Consider the following 17,042-nt stretch of genomic DNA (forward strand, 5'->3'; position numbering starts at 1 on the left):
TCCCCATGTGAAAGGATGGAGCAGGTGCCCACAGACACAGAGGGGAGCCAAGGGAGTCCACAAAGAAGGATGCCAGAGTTCAAGGGCTGAGAGTGGGAGAAAGACAAAGGTCAGATGAGAGACTCCAGGTGTCAGGGGAAGAAACTGGGATTCTGTCCTCTTGAAGGATTTAAAGAAAGAGATTCACAGGACACCTTGCAAAACATACGTTTACGGTTTAAAAAAAGGGAGGGGAGCGGTCCAGTTGAAGAAGTTCATAATCTAGAGACCACCTCTGATTTCATTAGAGGTGTTTTTAGAGTATCTCAACTTGAGTGCTTGAGGTAAGCCAGTCAGTCAGGCACACCTCCTCAGCTCATGCCTGAAGATGTGCTAATCCCTAGAAAACATGAGAACTGAGTGAAGTCCTCTTCAGCCATGCCATCTTGTGGGGTGGACTCAAGGGAGATACTTCAGACACTGTCCTGTGGAGAAATGTTTACAAGGAACCCTCTCAAGCATCTGGACCTGCCTCACACCACAGCGTTCCCGGACTAGCTCCACACCCAAAAGTTAAGAATTGAATCAAAGCAGCAACTATTAAGCTGCATTTCTTCGATCTTCCTCTCAGCCTTCTGTGCTTATGGTTGAAGCTTTCAAGCACTTTGCCTGAAGCCAATACACAGCCTGAACAGCTCTTACTGAATGGGCCTCATATTTTCAGATAAATTAAAACCTATGCCAACTAGAGAGTCAGTCTCAAATAGAGGCCACCTGTTCCAATTAGTGAGCTTAAAATAGTACACCACTGACTATCTGGAATCGAGTTCCATGCCTTCTGGATTATCACAGTATCTTTACAGAGACAGAAAAAAGGACTTTTGGCCCTAACACAGTTGTACGCACTGGAGTAAATATGCTGAGGTGTTAAAGCATAGCTTTCACTGAGGGCATACTTTACTTTTGGACAACACTTCTATCAAAATTTCCGTAGAAGGCTGCAGCTCAAGGCACCATTTAATTTCCTTACAACAAGCCTACACACACATCTTAATTAAATTCAAGTTTACTTCAGAAAAACAGAGAGCTTAAATTTCATTTCCACCCACTCTCTGTCCTTGCCTGAAATTCCCAGAGTCCTTATTTTCCGACATTCCACTTTTTAGCCTCAGGCTTTCCGTGGCCTCGGTTTCTCTCAGGTTGTCAGAAGATGAGACATCCAGCTTGGAACAGGTACATCTCTCATTTTCCCAACCTCTTCTCTTCCAAGTCTTCCCACCCAGACGAGGCTGCCTTCAAATCACCAGAGTGGGTTTCTGTTCACCTCCAAACACTCAAATTTTCACAACCCATGAAAAAATATTTCTAAGCATCTTCTAAGTCGTGGGTCTAAAAGAAGTATTTCTAAAAGAATGAGGAGAGATGATACATTAAGACCAGTGTTTTCCAAAATGATTCTGAATTATTTTAGGTGGCATGAAAAGAAAGCAGTAACACAGAATCACAGTGAGCCAGTAACTCCCTTGAAAACAACCCTCAAGGCCATGCAGGTGGTCATGGGGGAGAAAGTCTCTGTTCGGTGTGAAGAGCTCTCTACTAATGCTCCAGCATTTGCTAAGCTTCCTCTTCATCTCCAACCGCAGGCCTCGGGGGCTAAGACAATATTTAGCTAGAATAGGAACATGGATACTTTAAAAATAAATACAAGTTTTAAGGGGCGAATGGATTTGGAAATATTAAGTAAGTAATAGTACAGGTGGTACAAAGCTCTGTGTGGGTGTGGGAATGACTGAGGTTTGGGGAACTCTGGGGCAGATAATGAGTGACTCAACGTCAGAATAACAAATGCTGCAATGGGTTTCCTAACCCCACTTCTCCTGGCTGTTCTCATGGCTGCTAAGTGGAGGGGCGGACATTCAAGTCTGACTCCATAGTCCATACTCTTAGCCCCTCACTCATCTTCAAATCCAGAAGTCAACGAAGAAAGTGATGCCGGGGTCAAGAGGAAGCAGCGGCTGAGAAAAGCTGAGATGTAAACCACTGTATGTGGCGGGTAAGGGGAGGGGCTGCGGGAGCGTCCCAAACATCGAGCTTCAGTTGTACAGGGAACGTACTATCCAGGTGGGGGGACATGGGAGACTGAAATGAAGTCTGACAGGTACACTTAGAGGTGCCTTTGGAGCATCTAAGTGGAAACGTCCTCTATTCTGTGAGGCCACGTCTTACTTCCGGGCCGTGGAAGGCAGAATTCATAGTTTCCCTCAGGAAGGCGCTTCCCTGATGACTGGCATTGAATGTGCCCACCAACCCTAGCCTTGTCTTCGTCCCAGTGTGGGGGCAGCAGATGGTTTCTTTGGCCTGGAACCCGATGACGTTTCCAGTGTGCGTTTAGAGGCTATGCTGCATGAAAATTACATATACTAAAAACACCTGGTGCTGGAAGATGCCCTCAATGAGTCTCACAGGAACAGAAAGGCCTGAATTCTAAGCCATGTGCTCCATGGCTTATGCATCTGGCACACATTTTCCCCCCCAATATCCCATCCCAACAGGTGGAAGGTAAAGGCAAAGATGAACTCACTTTGCAAAACCTCACTTTGGGGGGGGGGACAGGGAGAGAAAACAACAATAAAATCAGAAAAGGTAATTTTTAAAAGTAGCAAAGCAACTAATGCAGCTATGTAGTCTGATGTATGAAGTGTCACACCCTCCTCACCCTAGTCCCACCAAAAATTTCCAGGGGCGCCTGGGTGGTGACTTCAGCTCAGGTCATGGTTCATGGTTGTGAGCCCAGCATCAGGCTCTGTGCTGACAGCTCAGAGCCTGGAGCCTGCTTCAGATTCTGTTTCTCCCTCTCTCTCTGACCCTCCCCTGCTCACACTGTCTCTCTCTTTAAAATCCATTAAAAAAATTTTTAGGGGCACCTGGGTGGCTCAGTTGGTTAAGCATCCGACTTTGGCTCAGGTCATGATCTCGTGGTTCATGGGTTTGAGCCCCGCGTCGGACTCTGCTGACAGCCGGCTCAGAGCCTGGGAGCCTGTTTTAGATTTCTGTTTCTCCCTCTCTCTCTGACCCTCCCCTGCTCATGCTGTCTCTCTCTCTCTCTCAGAAATAAATAAAAAACTTAAAAAAAATTTTTTTTAATTAAAAAAAATCTACAAGTCTAAGGATGATGGCCTAACACTAAAATCATCCAAATTCATTTTTTTCCCACTTAGAAAACTCACAAAATGTAAAATGTGTTTACCAATTGGATCTCTATGGAAAATAATTTAAAATTTCTCAATCTAGTTAAATTTGGAGATATTTATCCCATATAACTTAGCAATCAGCTTGGTATCTAAAAATATTTAAAGCAGTTTTCTGTTAAGGAATTCTCTTGAGACAGAGGCTGGACTAGAGTCCTAGCTAGCCAGTTATTAGCAACATGATTTTACTGGTTACAGTCTGGCTGGCTGTCATTTTCCTACTTCTACAAACAGAATGCTCTGGAGTTCATGTCTGAATCCCCTTCCAGTTCCAACATGGTTAAAACCTTGGAGTCTACTTTCCAACACTTGGCCTCACATACTGAGAAGCACATGCCATCAGTCCAGTGAAGCTAAAGTTCTACCAGGAGACCTGCTGAGGCCAGACGGTGACCAGACTGTCAAAAGGAGAACCACACTTGTTATGTCCTTCAATTGCTCATGCTCATGTTCTGGCTACCAAACACCAGGCTAGACGATGGTTCTTTACTGGCAACCTTTTAAAATTTTTTAAGTTTGTTTATGGTGTGAGAGAGAGAGAGAAAGAAAGCGAGCGCACACAAGTGGGGTAGAGGCAGACAGAGAGAGGGAGAGACAATTCTAAACAGGCTTGGAGCTGTCCACGCAGAGGCTGACACGGGGCTCAAACTCATGAATCATGAGATCGTGACCTGAGCCTAAGTCAAGAGTTAGATGCTTAATCAACCGAGCCACCCAGGCGCCCCTCTTCACTGACGTTGTTAAATCATGAGCTTATTTAACAGCCTTCAAGACTTCTCCAAAATGCTGGCAAAAATCTTGTAAGCATTACAAAAAGTTTGTAAATTATCACTCTACACCATTCGTTTGACAAAAGTTTACCTGGTACATAAGACTATATACACAAAAGACTGGCAAAGTACTGTGTCATAAGAATCCCAAACACACAACATGGCTAGGCACCCTGCAGAGGCTGAACATGGCCGTCTTCAAGGACTTGACAGGTTTACTGAGACTGACTGCTTTCCAGTGTTCATCTACAAGGTAGACGCAGGGACATGGTTAAAATTGCAAGCTCTGCAATCAGATCTGGAGTCACCAAATCCTATCTCCTACCATTTCCAAATAGCCAGGAGACCCTGGACAGATCATTTGAACTGCCAGGGCCTCAACATCTTCATCTGTAAAATGGAACTATAAATAAGATACGGTGAGGATTAAAGAGACAGTGCACTTGAAGTGCTTAATATTGTGGCTGGTATACAGCTGGCACATGCTGGCTGTTAACACTGTTACTGCACTTTTCATCTATGTTCTTTTTGCCTCCTAAGAGAGGAATAATCAACAAACACACGGTTTTCCTTCAGCAGCACCCTCCTCTCCCCCAAGTCAATGGAAGCAGTTGGATCATGCACAGATCATATATCCTGATGTTCCTTCCTTTTCTAAGGAATGTGAAGTCCTCATTCGGATTCACAGTAGAGTGATTCATGGTTCTCCTCCTTCTCTCACCAACCCCCTCTGCTAAAAACATAAAAACACAATAAAGAAACAGCAGGGCTGAACGTTGCAACCTATCCTAAGTCAAGACATGGGCATCTTCCATCCAGAAAGATCAGGTTGGTTTCTGACCTGAAGAGCAGCCCTGGAAATGCAGGCAGTGGCTCTGAAGCAAAACACGTCTTGCCATCCAACTTGGGAGCAGCTGTCTCCGTATTCGACAGCGGATGTGACAAGCGGCTGTGCTGGTAGTGGCTGGCAGTTTGCTCTCTAAAGGGAGAACCGGTGAGCCAGCAGCACAGCACAGCTCAAAATACACACACCGCATCAATCTACCCGTCCTAAATTTCAGACAAGTCAGACTCGAGGCGCTCATCATTATTCACGGCAATTTTAATGAACTCTTCAGAATATAACGCATCACTGATTAAAGGTGTACTCACAGGCCACTCAGTTTACCCTTTCACCAGGTCAGGGGCCCCCAGGACGGAAGTGTGTTCCCACTCACTTTGGCTCCTGCCCAGGAAGTAAGCATGCGATCATCAACTCATTACATCGTTGCCCAACCACTTCCACTCTGAGAAGGGCTATGACAGCCTCGTCTTGAATGCTTCTGGCCATTACTCATCAGGCAACTCAGGATCTATTTCCAAACCACAGAACACTTAGAAATTACTACAGGTACCCACCGTACCCAACACAGATTTTATTTCAGACGTTAGAGACTCCTATACTTATTATCGTTTCCTCATGTAAAAGAGGAGGGTATTTTCTGGGGCCACTGGTATCAATGAAATACAATCACCAGATATTAAGCTTCCAGAGAGAGGCTATTTCATTCACCATTATATATGCCTGATGTCTAGAATAGCAGCTGGCCTATAAAAGGTGCTCAGCAAACATCTGCTTGTTCTCAAAGTGCCAGCGTCTACAGTTTATAAACACAGTGACAAATACGTAAACAATCAATGTGATAAGGAATGTTTCACCGAGGAGGGACAAAATGCCAAAAAATGCAAGAATCTATTCTATTCACAAAATTAGCAGTCTTCCCACTTTGAAGCTCATGATCACTTCTTATATAGTAATAGCAAAAATGACTACTACTTAGAGGCACCTGGGGTGTTCAGTCAGTTAAGCACCTGACTCTTGATTTCGGCTCAGGTCACGATCACACGGCAGTGAGATGGAGCTCCGTGACGGGCTCCACACTGAGCGTGAAGCCTGCCTGGGATTCTCTCTCACCTCTGTCTGCCCCTCTCCAGCTCATGCTCTTTCTCTCTCAAAAAAACAAGCACAAAAACACAAAACAACAACAAAAAAACATTAAAAAATGGCTACCATCTACTGAGTTCTTTCTGGGTCCCAGACATTTTATAGATGTCACTGCATCTATTCCTTTTAACACCCCCAGAGTGGAGAAGAGGAAACTAAGGCAGAGAATGATGACAGGGTACACGACCTGTCTTCTGGGGGCCAGCCTCATGAAAGTGGTTCTGGAGGCAGAGGACTCTGGCCCTTGCGGGCAGGATAGAATAGAAGCTGATGAAATCATAGAGCAACATGAGGAAGTGAGTACACCATTCTCTCTTCCAGGGGTCGTGAGTTGCTGAACAAAGGTGGGAGATAACTGGGGACAGTGCAGAAAGGAACCAGTTCCAGAGAAAAGTCAAAGAAAGACCCAGGAGGATGGCTGACAGATCAGACTACGATACTGACTAGGGGCAGTACCGAGGGAACAAGAAAAGCATATTCACCTTAGACAGGGATAAAAACACCTAACACCGGAGTGCACACAACCGTTTTTCTTTCTTTCTTTCTTTTCCTTTTCCTTTCCTTTTTTCTTCCCTCCCTCCCTTCCTCCCTCCCTTCCTTAACAAATGCTCTCTTACTGAAGACTGACAAGCACTCCCCGAAGCAGGACTATTACCACCTCTGTTACAGATGGGGAGCTGGCGACTCCGAGAGGTGAGACCCGCCCCCAGTGGTCACTCAGCTGGGAAATGGAAAGAGCCGGCATTTGATCTAGGTCACCCGACCGGAGAGCCCTAGCTGCTGACCACTAACCACAAGTGGCTGAAAGCGGCATTTCAGAACATTTAAAATTAGAACAAAAATTTGTTCACACATAATTAATAAAAACCAGTTAATATAGAGCAAAGCAGACTGCCTGTGTTCTTAGAACGATGATAGGCCTTAACTATCTAGGGCACGAAGAAAGGTAGGATTCTAATTATGTATGCTGTTTCTTTTAAGTAGGGGGATATTTTGTGTGTCAAGTGAACATGCACCATTTCTGAGTTTTACACAGATTAAGCTTAAAAATGTGAATGATCCTGACTTGTCAGCTTAGAGATAATCATGGAATTCATTAGTTATATTACAGTTCACTGTGGGATGGGGGCGGGGAGAATCTAGGTTAATCCACCTGGCTGTAAAAATAGGTTTCTGCAATGTTAAAATAGTACACTGCCTCATTATTATTCTAGTCTCAAAGGCTTAGCCAAGCTCACCAAGAGATATGTGTATTTTTCCTGTTATCTCAACAGGGTGTTAGTTTTGAACTTAAAAAAATGACTATTCAGTAACCCAAGAACTTGATCTCTTAGAGTCTTAAGAGCCTTCCTGGGAGGAAACTCCTGTCTCTGAAAGGCTAATCAACTCCTCACATGCACCTCCAGTTCTCCTCACAGTATTTTTAGGTAAGCTAACTTACCAGGAGTCCACAGAAAGGTTCTTGTAAAATCCTGTACTAGATGGTTTATTGCCAAGGAGAAGGTGACATCAAGAAATTAAACCCTAATACTGCCAGATGTTCTCCTTCTGCCTCATATATTTTCTGAGTGTAAAGAAAAACCACGTCTTTATAGCTAAATCTAAATGAGTTCCACAAAACAAGAGCTAGAATCATCTGGTGGGATGAATACTTTCTGCACAGGAAGATTGCTGGGACTTTCCCTTCATCACAGCAGGCTTACTGCAGCCTTACGGACAGACTCAAAATTACATCGGCCTCACTGTCGAAAAGTTATGAGTTTACAAAATTTCCTCCAGTTCTATTCCTTGCCGTCTCAACAATAAAACCCTAAAAGCAGACAGTCAAAAAGTTTAAATGCTGCAACAGAACATGTTGTCACTGTCAGCTAGAGTTACAGTCTTCCTTGGTCTGATTTTGTCTAGTCCTCACTAGCTTTCATTTGCCCAGTGAACTAATTTAGAATAATCAGTACATATCACATCTAACTCAGATTTAATACAGTCTGTTTTAAAAAGCAGGTGTCAGGGCATCTGGGTGGCTCAGCTGGTTGAGCGTCCGGCTCTTGATTTCAGCTCAGGTGATGATCGGGCCACTGGGGAGATAGAGCCCGGTTTGCAGAGCCTGCTTGGAATTCTCTCTCCCCCTTGGTTTCTACCCCCCACAGGCTTGCTGAATAAACAAACTTTAAAAAATAAAAATAAAAAATCAGGTGTCCCATGCTAACAAAACAATGTAGTAACTATAACATCACCTGCAGAATTTTCAAGAAAATAAGGTTGTGGTACATAAACAGAAAAGGGGTGTGTGGGAACCGAACACAGGCAGCAACAGCAGAGACTAAGTCTCCAGTTAGGTTACATGTTTGCTTTGCCACTTTCCGTCTAGGTAGCTCAGGTAGGAATTCTATCAATGCGATGTTACAGAATAGTGGTTTTTCGAAGGTTCAGGAGTTTTGCCAAATCGCTTAAATGAGCTCACAGTGAGCCACCCATCCCTCAAAGATTACTAATCTTGTTGTTTACACAAAGATTATCACAGTTGTGACAAGAGAAACCAAGCTTCCACACTTTTTCCCAAGTCTGAAATTTCTTCTGTCAACTGAAACATTAATAGACTCCTCCAAATTACAAATGCATTAGAAAACGATCTTCACCTTTCTTCCAGGTTAACTCTGTGTTAACCAGCAGACATCCTTCCAATCATTTCTAACTGTAGGTAACCCATGCTCTTTCACCAATGTTTTCTTCCAAATGGAGTTTATGGTTCTTTTCATACCGAACTGCTACAAAACTTTTACAGAAAATGCAAAACATATCATGGTGAACATTTTCTAATGTAACTGTCCAATCACTATTCTGTACACCTGAAACTAAATATAACATTGTGTGTAAAAAAAAAAAAAAAGTTGCATGTCAGCTACACCTCCATACAAAAATAAAGTGCAAAACATAAGAACTCTCCTGGGGAGTAGAGGAGAGTGGAGTGGATTCAGGACCTAAGTATTACTCCACCAAAGAAGTTTAATCTGTAAAAATTTAAACCATTCTGTTAACTCGATCACAGATACTAAAGGAAAGAAGGAAAAAAAAGGAGTTAGTTATTTCACTTATAGGATAACTGATGAGATCTTCGAGTTATGATTAAACCCAAATCCTGCCATAGAGGCCGAGCTGCATTGGTCACTACTGCCGCTTTTCCCATCCAGTGGCCGGTCGACCTCGGGAGAGGGAGGTTCAGAATTTGAGCAAAACTCTACCTGTGGACTTTATACAGGGAGGCTGCCACTCAAACGCTGGATCCCGAGCGGGTATTTAGCAAAGAACAACTCCAGGTTCCTCCGCCAGAACAAGGGCCAGGGTGGAGGACCCGCTGTTTCTCAACAGGAGGACACTGCGTCGAGGGCGGACCTGCCCGGCATGGCCACGGTGCCCCCGGGAGGCACCGGCGCTCAGGCTGCGGCCTCCGTCTTCATTTTGAAGCACTACAGGGCTCGTCTCCGCTGCTTGCTCTCAGAGCTATTTTCGCCCACAGCCAAAATCAGCAACAGCAAATTACGCTGCAAACAATGGAGAGGGCGCCCGCTCGGCACGGCTGGGAACTCCGGGACGGCGGCGCGAGGGCTGACTTTTCACTCGGGCGGAGTCGGGGCGGCCGCCCGCCCGCCGCCTCCGCCCCGCGCCCGCAGCCCCGGGGCCCGGCAGGCGCGGGCAGCACGGGCGGTCCGGGGGGCGAGCGCGCCGTCCCAGCGGGGCCGCGGCGGGCGGGATTCCCTCGCGTCCGGACGCCGCGCGGCGGGCGCTCCCTGGCGGAGGGCGGCGGAGCGCGGGGCCGTCGGGGAGACCGGGCGCCCGGCTCCGGCAGGCGCGAGCGGACCGAGCCGCGGCGGAGGGCGGGGTACCGCGGGCCGGGCTCCGCTCTGCCCCCGACCCGGGCTCCGACGCCCGCGCGCCCCCCTTCCCAGACCCTTCGGCGCGGACCTGCGGCAGCCGGGGAGGGAGAGAGGCGGGGAGCGAGAGTTGGCTAACACCGGAGCCGAAGCCCGCCCGGCCTCGTCCCTCGGCGCGGCGCCCCCACCGCCGCCCTGCCCGCGCCCCTCACCCGGCTCTTGCAGCGGTGGTGCCGGCCCGGGTCGGAGTAGGTCCGGTCCACGGTGAGCGCCGTGTCGCTGCCCGGCATGTCGGCGCTGGCGCCGGCAACTTTCCCGTCTCCCGCGGCCGCAGCGCCGCGAGTCGCTGACCGTGCTCGGGCTCGCCCCGGGTGCCGCGGCCGAGGGGGCGGCGCGGGCTGCTGCAGCTGTGGCCGCCACCCGCGCGGCCGCCCTGCGCCGCCGCCGCCGCCGGGGGTGGGGGCGGGAAAGGGGGTGGGGGAGGCGGGGCAGGGACGCCAGAGTCTCCTCCCCCTTCCCCTCTCCCCGCCTCCCCCTGCCCGCCCGCAGGGCCCAAGACCCTGCCCGGGTGCAACTTCAAGGCCTCCCTCCCTTGCTGAAACTTGAATCCACCCTTTCCCACCCTGGCCTCGTTTTCTTCAACATTTGATTGCCATCCACCCTATTTGTGGGCTTATTTGTATGTTTATGATAAAAGGTGTATTTCTGGCAAGATGTTGAGGCTTGCCTTAAATGCTTTATGTTATTCTATTACTCAACATGCACTTATTGGGCATCTACCATGTGCCACACCCTGGGGCAGGACCCAGAGATTTTTTTTTTTTAAAGCCCATTTTTTTCTTATTCCACTGAGCACACTTCTATTTAAACAAAGGTCTATGGTGTTGTGTATTTTAATTTTGTGTATCTGGCTCACTATTTTATGTGGAAGTCACTTGGAAGTCAAGACACAGCTTTTCATATTAGTATTCCCTATTTCCAGAGAACAGCCCCTGCCCACAAGAAATTTGGAGTGTACAAGAGAAAGGACTGACTGGTGGACAACTAAATATGTTACCTAAGCCAACATTCAGTTATGATTTGGTTATGAAGGGTGTACTAGTGGGAGACTAAGTGAAAATGCTGAGATTGCAGCTGCTCCAAAGAGGGGTTATAAGGCCAGGTGAAAAGCCTAGTAGGAAGGAAGCAAAGGCTTCTCCCCTTCAAAGGGTTTAGGGGGAGGGTCTTTCAGGCATAAGAGAAATACTGAGCATAAAATCAAAGGTCCATTTGGAAAACCTCAAGTCACCAGTTTAGGGGGTGTCTTTAGACACCGGAAACCAGTGGAAAAGTAGGTGGAGACCATGTGGTGCTAGGCTCTACCCTCAAGAAGTTCAGCTTTTTCTGTGGGTGCTAGGCAGCTGCTGGAGGTTTCTGGACAGGGAAATGACAGTATCAGGAAGGAAGTTTAAGGACATCTATCTGATAGCCGTGTGAAACACTGACTGATTAAAGATGCGTAAGGGACAGTGGTTAGAAGACCACTGCAAAAGAGAACCGCCTAAATGTCCTTCAGAAAGACACGGAGTATGTAAATTATGATACATCCATCCCATCGAGTATTAGGTAACTGTAAGAGAATGAAGCAGCTCTTTATGCATAGCTACAGAATTATCTCTAACATACATGGTTAAGTGAAAAAAGTCATGTGCAGAATAACATACACAGTATGCCACCATTTATGTAAAAACAGAATATATGTATGTGCTTATATACACATAGCATATTTTTCTGAGAGGATAAATAAGAAACGAGGGAAACCAACAAGAAACTGATGTCAGGAGAGGGGCCACATACAGGGTGCTTCAATTTATACCGGTGAATGGATGAAAGAGTACTGCCATGAGCAGCCCTCCTGAGTTCAAGCCTGACTCTTGGGGAGGGGAGGCACAGTCAGAAGTGAGTATAGGAGGAAGAGCCATCCCAATAAAGTCAGAGAAGCCACTGACCAAGAAGAAATCCTCTAGTGACTCCCAGACGCAGCTGACAGTAACGAAGGGAGTGGATGTCCTCACAGAGTCAAAGAAAAGCCATTAAAGACAGGCATCTATCTTCATTTAGAAAGCAGGGGCTCTGCTGAGATCAGGGACGACTTAGACCCGAGCAGAATCTCTATACACAACCTTGAAGATCAAAGGAGAACAGAAGAGTTGCAGCCAAGTGGTTGGACCAAACTGACTTTGCTCATGTGTTATTTTTTAAATTTGGGATAGGGGCACCTGGCTGGTTCAGTCAGTGAAACATGTCACTCTTGACCTTGGAGTTGTAAGTTCAAGCCCTACACTGAGTGTAGAGATTACTTAAGAATAAAATCTTTAAAAAAATTTTTTAAATAAATAAATTCAGGATAAAATGGAAGCCACAATATGCCTGCCAAGAGAGCTACAAGAAAGGGATGAAAAAGAGATTTATTTTTCACTGTATATGCTTTTGGAGCCTGAATACTTTGTGTGCAAATATTAACTATTAAAAAAGTAAAATGAAAAATATACTTTTAGGGGCACCTGGGTGGCTCAGTCAGTTGAGCATCCAACTTTGGCTCAGGTCATGATCTCACTGTTTGTGAGTTCAAGGCCCACATGGACTCACTGCTGTCTGTGCAGAGCCTGCTTTGGATCTGCTGTCCCCTTCTCTCTACCCCTCCCCTGCTTGCACTCTCTCAAAACTAAATAAAATAAATACATTAAAAACATTTTAAAATATTTTTTTAAATAAAGAGAGTAAACTTAGTAAAACTTAAGAATAGAAAACCCCATATAGTCCTAAAACCATTCAAGAAATCAAATCAACACTTTAAAACACCACCTACCCCACCCCTTTCCCCAGCCCCCAATTCAAGACAAAACTACACAGGTGTGGAAAGTTTTTCAGGCAAGGTCTTCTAAAGCAGAAAGCAGAGAAGAGAGATATCGTGTGTGTGTGTGTGTGTGTGTGTGTGTGTGTGTGTGTGTGTGTGTGTGAATTTGGCTAGCATGAATAGAGAGGGCCACTCTGATAAGGTGACATATAAGCAGAGACCTGAAATGGAAGGGAGCCAGTGATGTAGATAAATGAAAATTTCAGACAGAAGGAATGGCAAGCACAAAGGCCCTGAAGCAGGAACATTTGGGGAGGGTTAAAAAAGGGAAGAGGCCAGTATTCACTGGAAAGACAGTAGATGAAGTCAGAGACATTTCAGAGGCCTGATCACATAGGACAAATGATTCAGGCCATTTTAAGAACTTTGACCTTAATTCTGAGGTACATGGAAAGATTTAGAAAATTTTAAGCAAAGTGGTGGCGTGGCATCATCTGCCTTTTTTCACTTGGGGGGAAAAAAGATCCCTACCTCACAACATACACAGAAATCAATACCAGATAGATTAAAGACCTAAAGTTGAAAAACCACAGCTTCTAAAGCTGCCAGAAGAAAATGGATAATATCACTATGATCCCAAGTCATAAAAAGCAAGTCACAAAAAGCATAAACCTTAAATGTTTTTAACTTCTGCTTATGAAAAGAAATAATAATAAGATCAAGATAAACCACAAACAGAACTCGAGCTAAAAGAATCAGTATGGATGAAGTTCACAATCAATACTAAGAAACAAAACAAACAAGCCACATGAAAGTACATGAAGATTCCATTCACGTAAAGTTAAAAAATATGAATGATGCCATTTTTACGAGAACAAAGACTTATAACTAAAATTATGGAGAAAAGCAAGAGCTTGAAAAACACAAATTTCAGGACAGTATCTTTGGTGGGGGGTGGTGGAGAATGGAAGATTCAGGTAGGAGGGAGGTATAGGATTATAAATAAGGCTCTATTTAACAAATGACTACTGGTATAGTGGATGTGTATTCATTCACACACACACAATGTTTCCAAATAATTAAAAATTGTGAAGACAGCACAGACTCAAGGGACAGATGTCATAATGGCATCCTTAATCCTGAGAGTAAGTTGTGGTATCTGCTCAAATAAACAAACGTAATAGCATGTTTATAAGTACTAAACCCTGATGGGCTGCCTGGGTGGCTCAGTTGGTTAAGCAACGTACTCAGCTCATGAGCTCAATGTTCATGAGTTCAAGCCCCAAGTTGTCTCTGTTGTCAGAATGGAGCCTGCTTCAGATCCTTGGTCTCCCTGTCTCTCTGCCCCTCGCCCATGCTCGCTCACTCTCTCTCTCTCTCAAAAATAAACTTTTTTTAAGAAAAGTATTAAAGCTTGTTATTAAAGCAAGATAGATGTTCTATTATTATGAAGTCATTATGTCAAGATGATCTCACAAAGATCCATTCTGAAAATCTGTGAAAGTCCATCTTTTACCCCTCATTTGCCTGAGACTCATTTTTTTTTTCCAGCTACTTAAGGCTGGTATACTACTCAGGTGTGTTTGTGTGTGTAATATGGGTGTGCACAACTTCAGAGAGGCCACACCTAAGTGAGGCCCTGACAAACCAAGGCTGGCTTTTGGTAGGTGTGTCAACAGGCATGAACTTCCCATCTCTACTACTGCCTTGGTGTTCCGTAGAACTCCGTCCTGGAAATGGTGACCCTCAACGAGAAGGATGAACTAAAGCTTCGGGAGGCTCACGGAGATTTCCATTAGCAGAGGATGCTCCTTTTTAGATCATTTACATCATGAACCAGTTAACCAAAAGCTGTTCCTTGGGACTTTGATCCAAAATGTTTTTTAAAACACAAATTAAATAGCGCAAGAGCAAACTCCCTCCAAAAGGAAGAAAACAAGCAGTATGGATGACCATTTGGCTCCTCTATGGGGAAGAAGGATCCAAATAGACCTTGTCTCTATCTTTGAAGGCAATGCCTAGGATTTTATCAGTCCCTAAGAGAGACACCAGAAACTTCACCTGTCCCAAGAATTGTCTGTGCTCTGACACGCCCTAAGATCTTCTAACAAAAAAAAAAAAAAATCACACTTTTATTTTTCTAAATTTTTTAAATGTTTCTTTATTTTGAGAGAGAGGCAGAGTGCGAGCATGCATGAGCAGGGGAGAGGCAGAAGAAAGGGAGAGACAGCATCCCAAGCATCTGACATGAGGCCGGATACGGGGCTCGATCCCAGGACTATGAGATCATGCCATGAACTGATATCAACAGCCAGTCACTTGACTGACTGAGCCACTCAGGCACCTCAAATCACACTTTTCATGTCTCAAATGCAGCCATGTCGAGGAGGAGGAATACAAAGGGACAAACTCTAGGGTGTGAAATAAGAATTTACTTTCAAAGTGTAAGCAGCACTGTAAGGCAGCTTACTGCGATCCACAGAAGTGGACCCAAAGATTCAGATACAAAGAAATAGATCGGGTCATTCGAGCTGCAATGGTTTCAAGTTTGGAATGAGGAGAAAAGGCTTCGTGAAAGAGGTAGGGTTCGGCAGGACTTCTGGCAGTACACAGGTGTTATGTTTGCCTGCCCAGCAGGCAGCCCTTTATTCTCAGAACAGTGCCTGGCTTTTCCTTTTGGGCCGTTTCGGACACCCATCCTCCAGGCAGGGGCTTTAGGTGAGGCACGCTCAGCCCACACCTGGCTCCAGGGAGAAGCACGCCATCCAGCCTTGGCCAGTCGGAGCTGCTGTGACTAGTGCAGGAACTGGCATGTGCCCCAGTCAGAGCCCAAGGAGCCCGCCCGCTACCTGCCGACTGGGAGAGCGCCGTGCCCCTGCAGGAGGCACCGCCAAGCTAGCGGGAGATAAGCCTGCTGCGGTGGCGGGCATCCTTGTCACCACACAGAGACGGCGCCCCTGAGGGAAGCAGAGCCACGAAAGGAGAAAGATTCATCACTGAATTATTAAAGGACTAGATCCAGCTTTTCCCATCATCTATTTCTGCATGACTAATCATCCTAAAGTGTATTCGCTTATAACAACTACCATTCAATTGCCCGTGATTTTGCAATTTGACCAGGCCTCCAAGGGCAGTGGCTTTTCTCTGTTCCAGGGGGTATGCTGGGAGCCGCACTGGCCTCTCTGATGGCAGTCACAGCAAGAAAATGGCAGTGTTTGCACAGCTCCTGCTGTGAGAAACGAAAACTGGTATCTCCTTCTGCTACTACTGGCTCCTATTAGAAATGAGCCTGCTGGTATTGACCAGGCCTCACAATATTCCATATCAGACCCACAGTCCGAACACAGATACCACATAAGGAAAAGCATATTCCTGCCTTTACAAAAGAGATTTTAGATGAGAGCTCTGTGGGTGATTGTCAAAAGCCTCTTCCTATGGGCCTTGCATATCAAAGACAATTGATCCTGGCCCCAAGACAAAGAGCCTAATTTAGAGTTTAGGAACAAACAGGGGTAGAACTTAACACAGTACAGCTTCTTTTAACTGATATATATGGCAGTCCCTTCCCAAAGGCATACCGTCTGCAAACATCCTCCCTTACAGGTGGCTGGGATGAGGATAGAAAAGAGTAGCTAACATATAACCCAAAAGCAAAAAGCTAACACATTTAGGGCACCCAAGGTGTTCACACATTTAGCATCAAATAGGTTTCCACAAACTAACCAGTTCAAAAACATTCATCCTCTTGAGAGCCAAACAGAATAATTCCTAGCCTAACTACTTACGACTTAACATATATATGTTATCCTATTTTTTCATTAAGAACATCCTGTTATTTCCTTAGTTGTACAATTCAACTTCACTATGATTGAGGTAATTCACAAAAGGCTTCCCATTGTAAAAATTCCTTTTTCTGATCTCATGTTGTTCTTGAACCTTTAAATAAAGACACTAAAACCGACAGGGCAGAGATGCCTGCCTGGTGATCAGAAAGAATCTCGGGCTCTCTCACTCTCTCTCTCGCTGACACCGTCCATCCTTCAGGGACCCCTGGACCTGTCGGAGCCAGCCTCCGACAGGGGTGGCTGGAATGCCTGGGGCTGGCCGGGTCTCTGTATTTGTTTTAAATGTTTATCCATTTTTATTTTGAGAGAGAGACAGAGAGAGAGTAAACAGGAGAGGGGCAGAGAGAATCTCAAGCAGGCTCCAAGCTGTCAACGCAGAGCCCAACATGGGGCTCGATCTCACAAACCATAAGATCATGGCCTGAGCCAAAATCAAGAGCTGACGTTCTACTGACTGAATCACCCAGGTGCCTCCTCTATATTCTTTTTTAATCAAATAATTTTGTATTTT

The 17,042-nt window shown here is 45.6% G+C and overlaps 1 protein-coding gene across 2 annotated transcripts in view; it reads right to left on the reverse strand.

Annotated features, from left to right (window-relative positions):
* Positions 1–10,275, reverse strand: part of TMCC3 (transmembrane and coiled-coil domain family 3) — a 75,524-nt gene extending 65,249 nt beyond the window's left edge. Inside the window, exon 1 of one of the 2 annotated variants that reach the window (XM_039236584.1) lies at positions 10,063–10,275. In XM_039236584.1, the coding sequence (XP_039092515.1) occupies positions 10,063–10,140 (78 nt within the window). In that variant the 5' untranslated portion in view covers positions 10,141–10,275. Of the gene's footprint in view, positions 1–9,220; positions 9,301–10,062 lie in introns of those variants that run through there. The other variant, XM_039236588.1, reaches the window with a different exon arrangement.
* Positions 10,276–17,042: the final 6,767 nt, after the last annotated feature.

Source organism: Hyaena hyaena, unplaced genomic scaffold (assembly GCF_003009895.1).
Source record: "Hyaena hyaena isolate Hyena2069 unplaced genomic scaffold, ASM300989v1 scaffold_113, whole genome shotgun sequence".
NCBI classification, from domain to species: domain Eukaryota; kingdom Metazoa; phylum Chordata; class Mammalia; order Carnivora; family Hyaenidae; genus Hyaena; species Hyaena hyaena.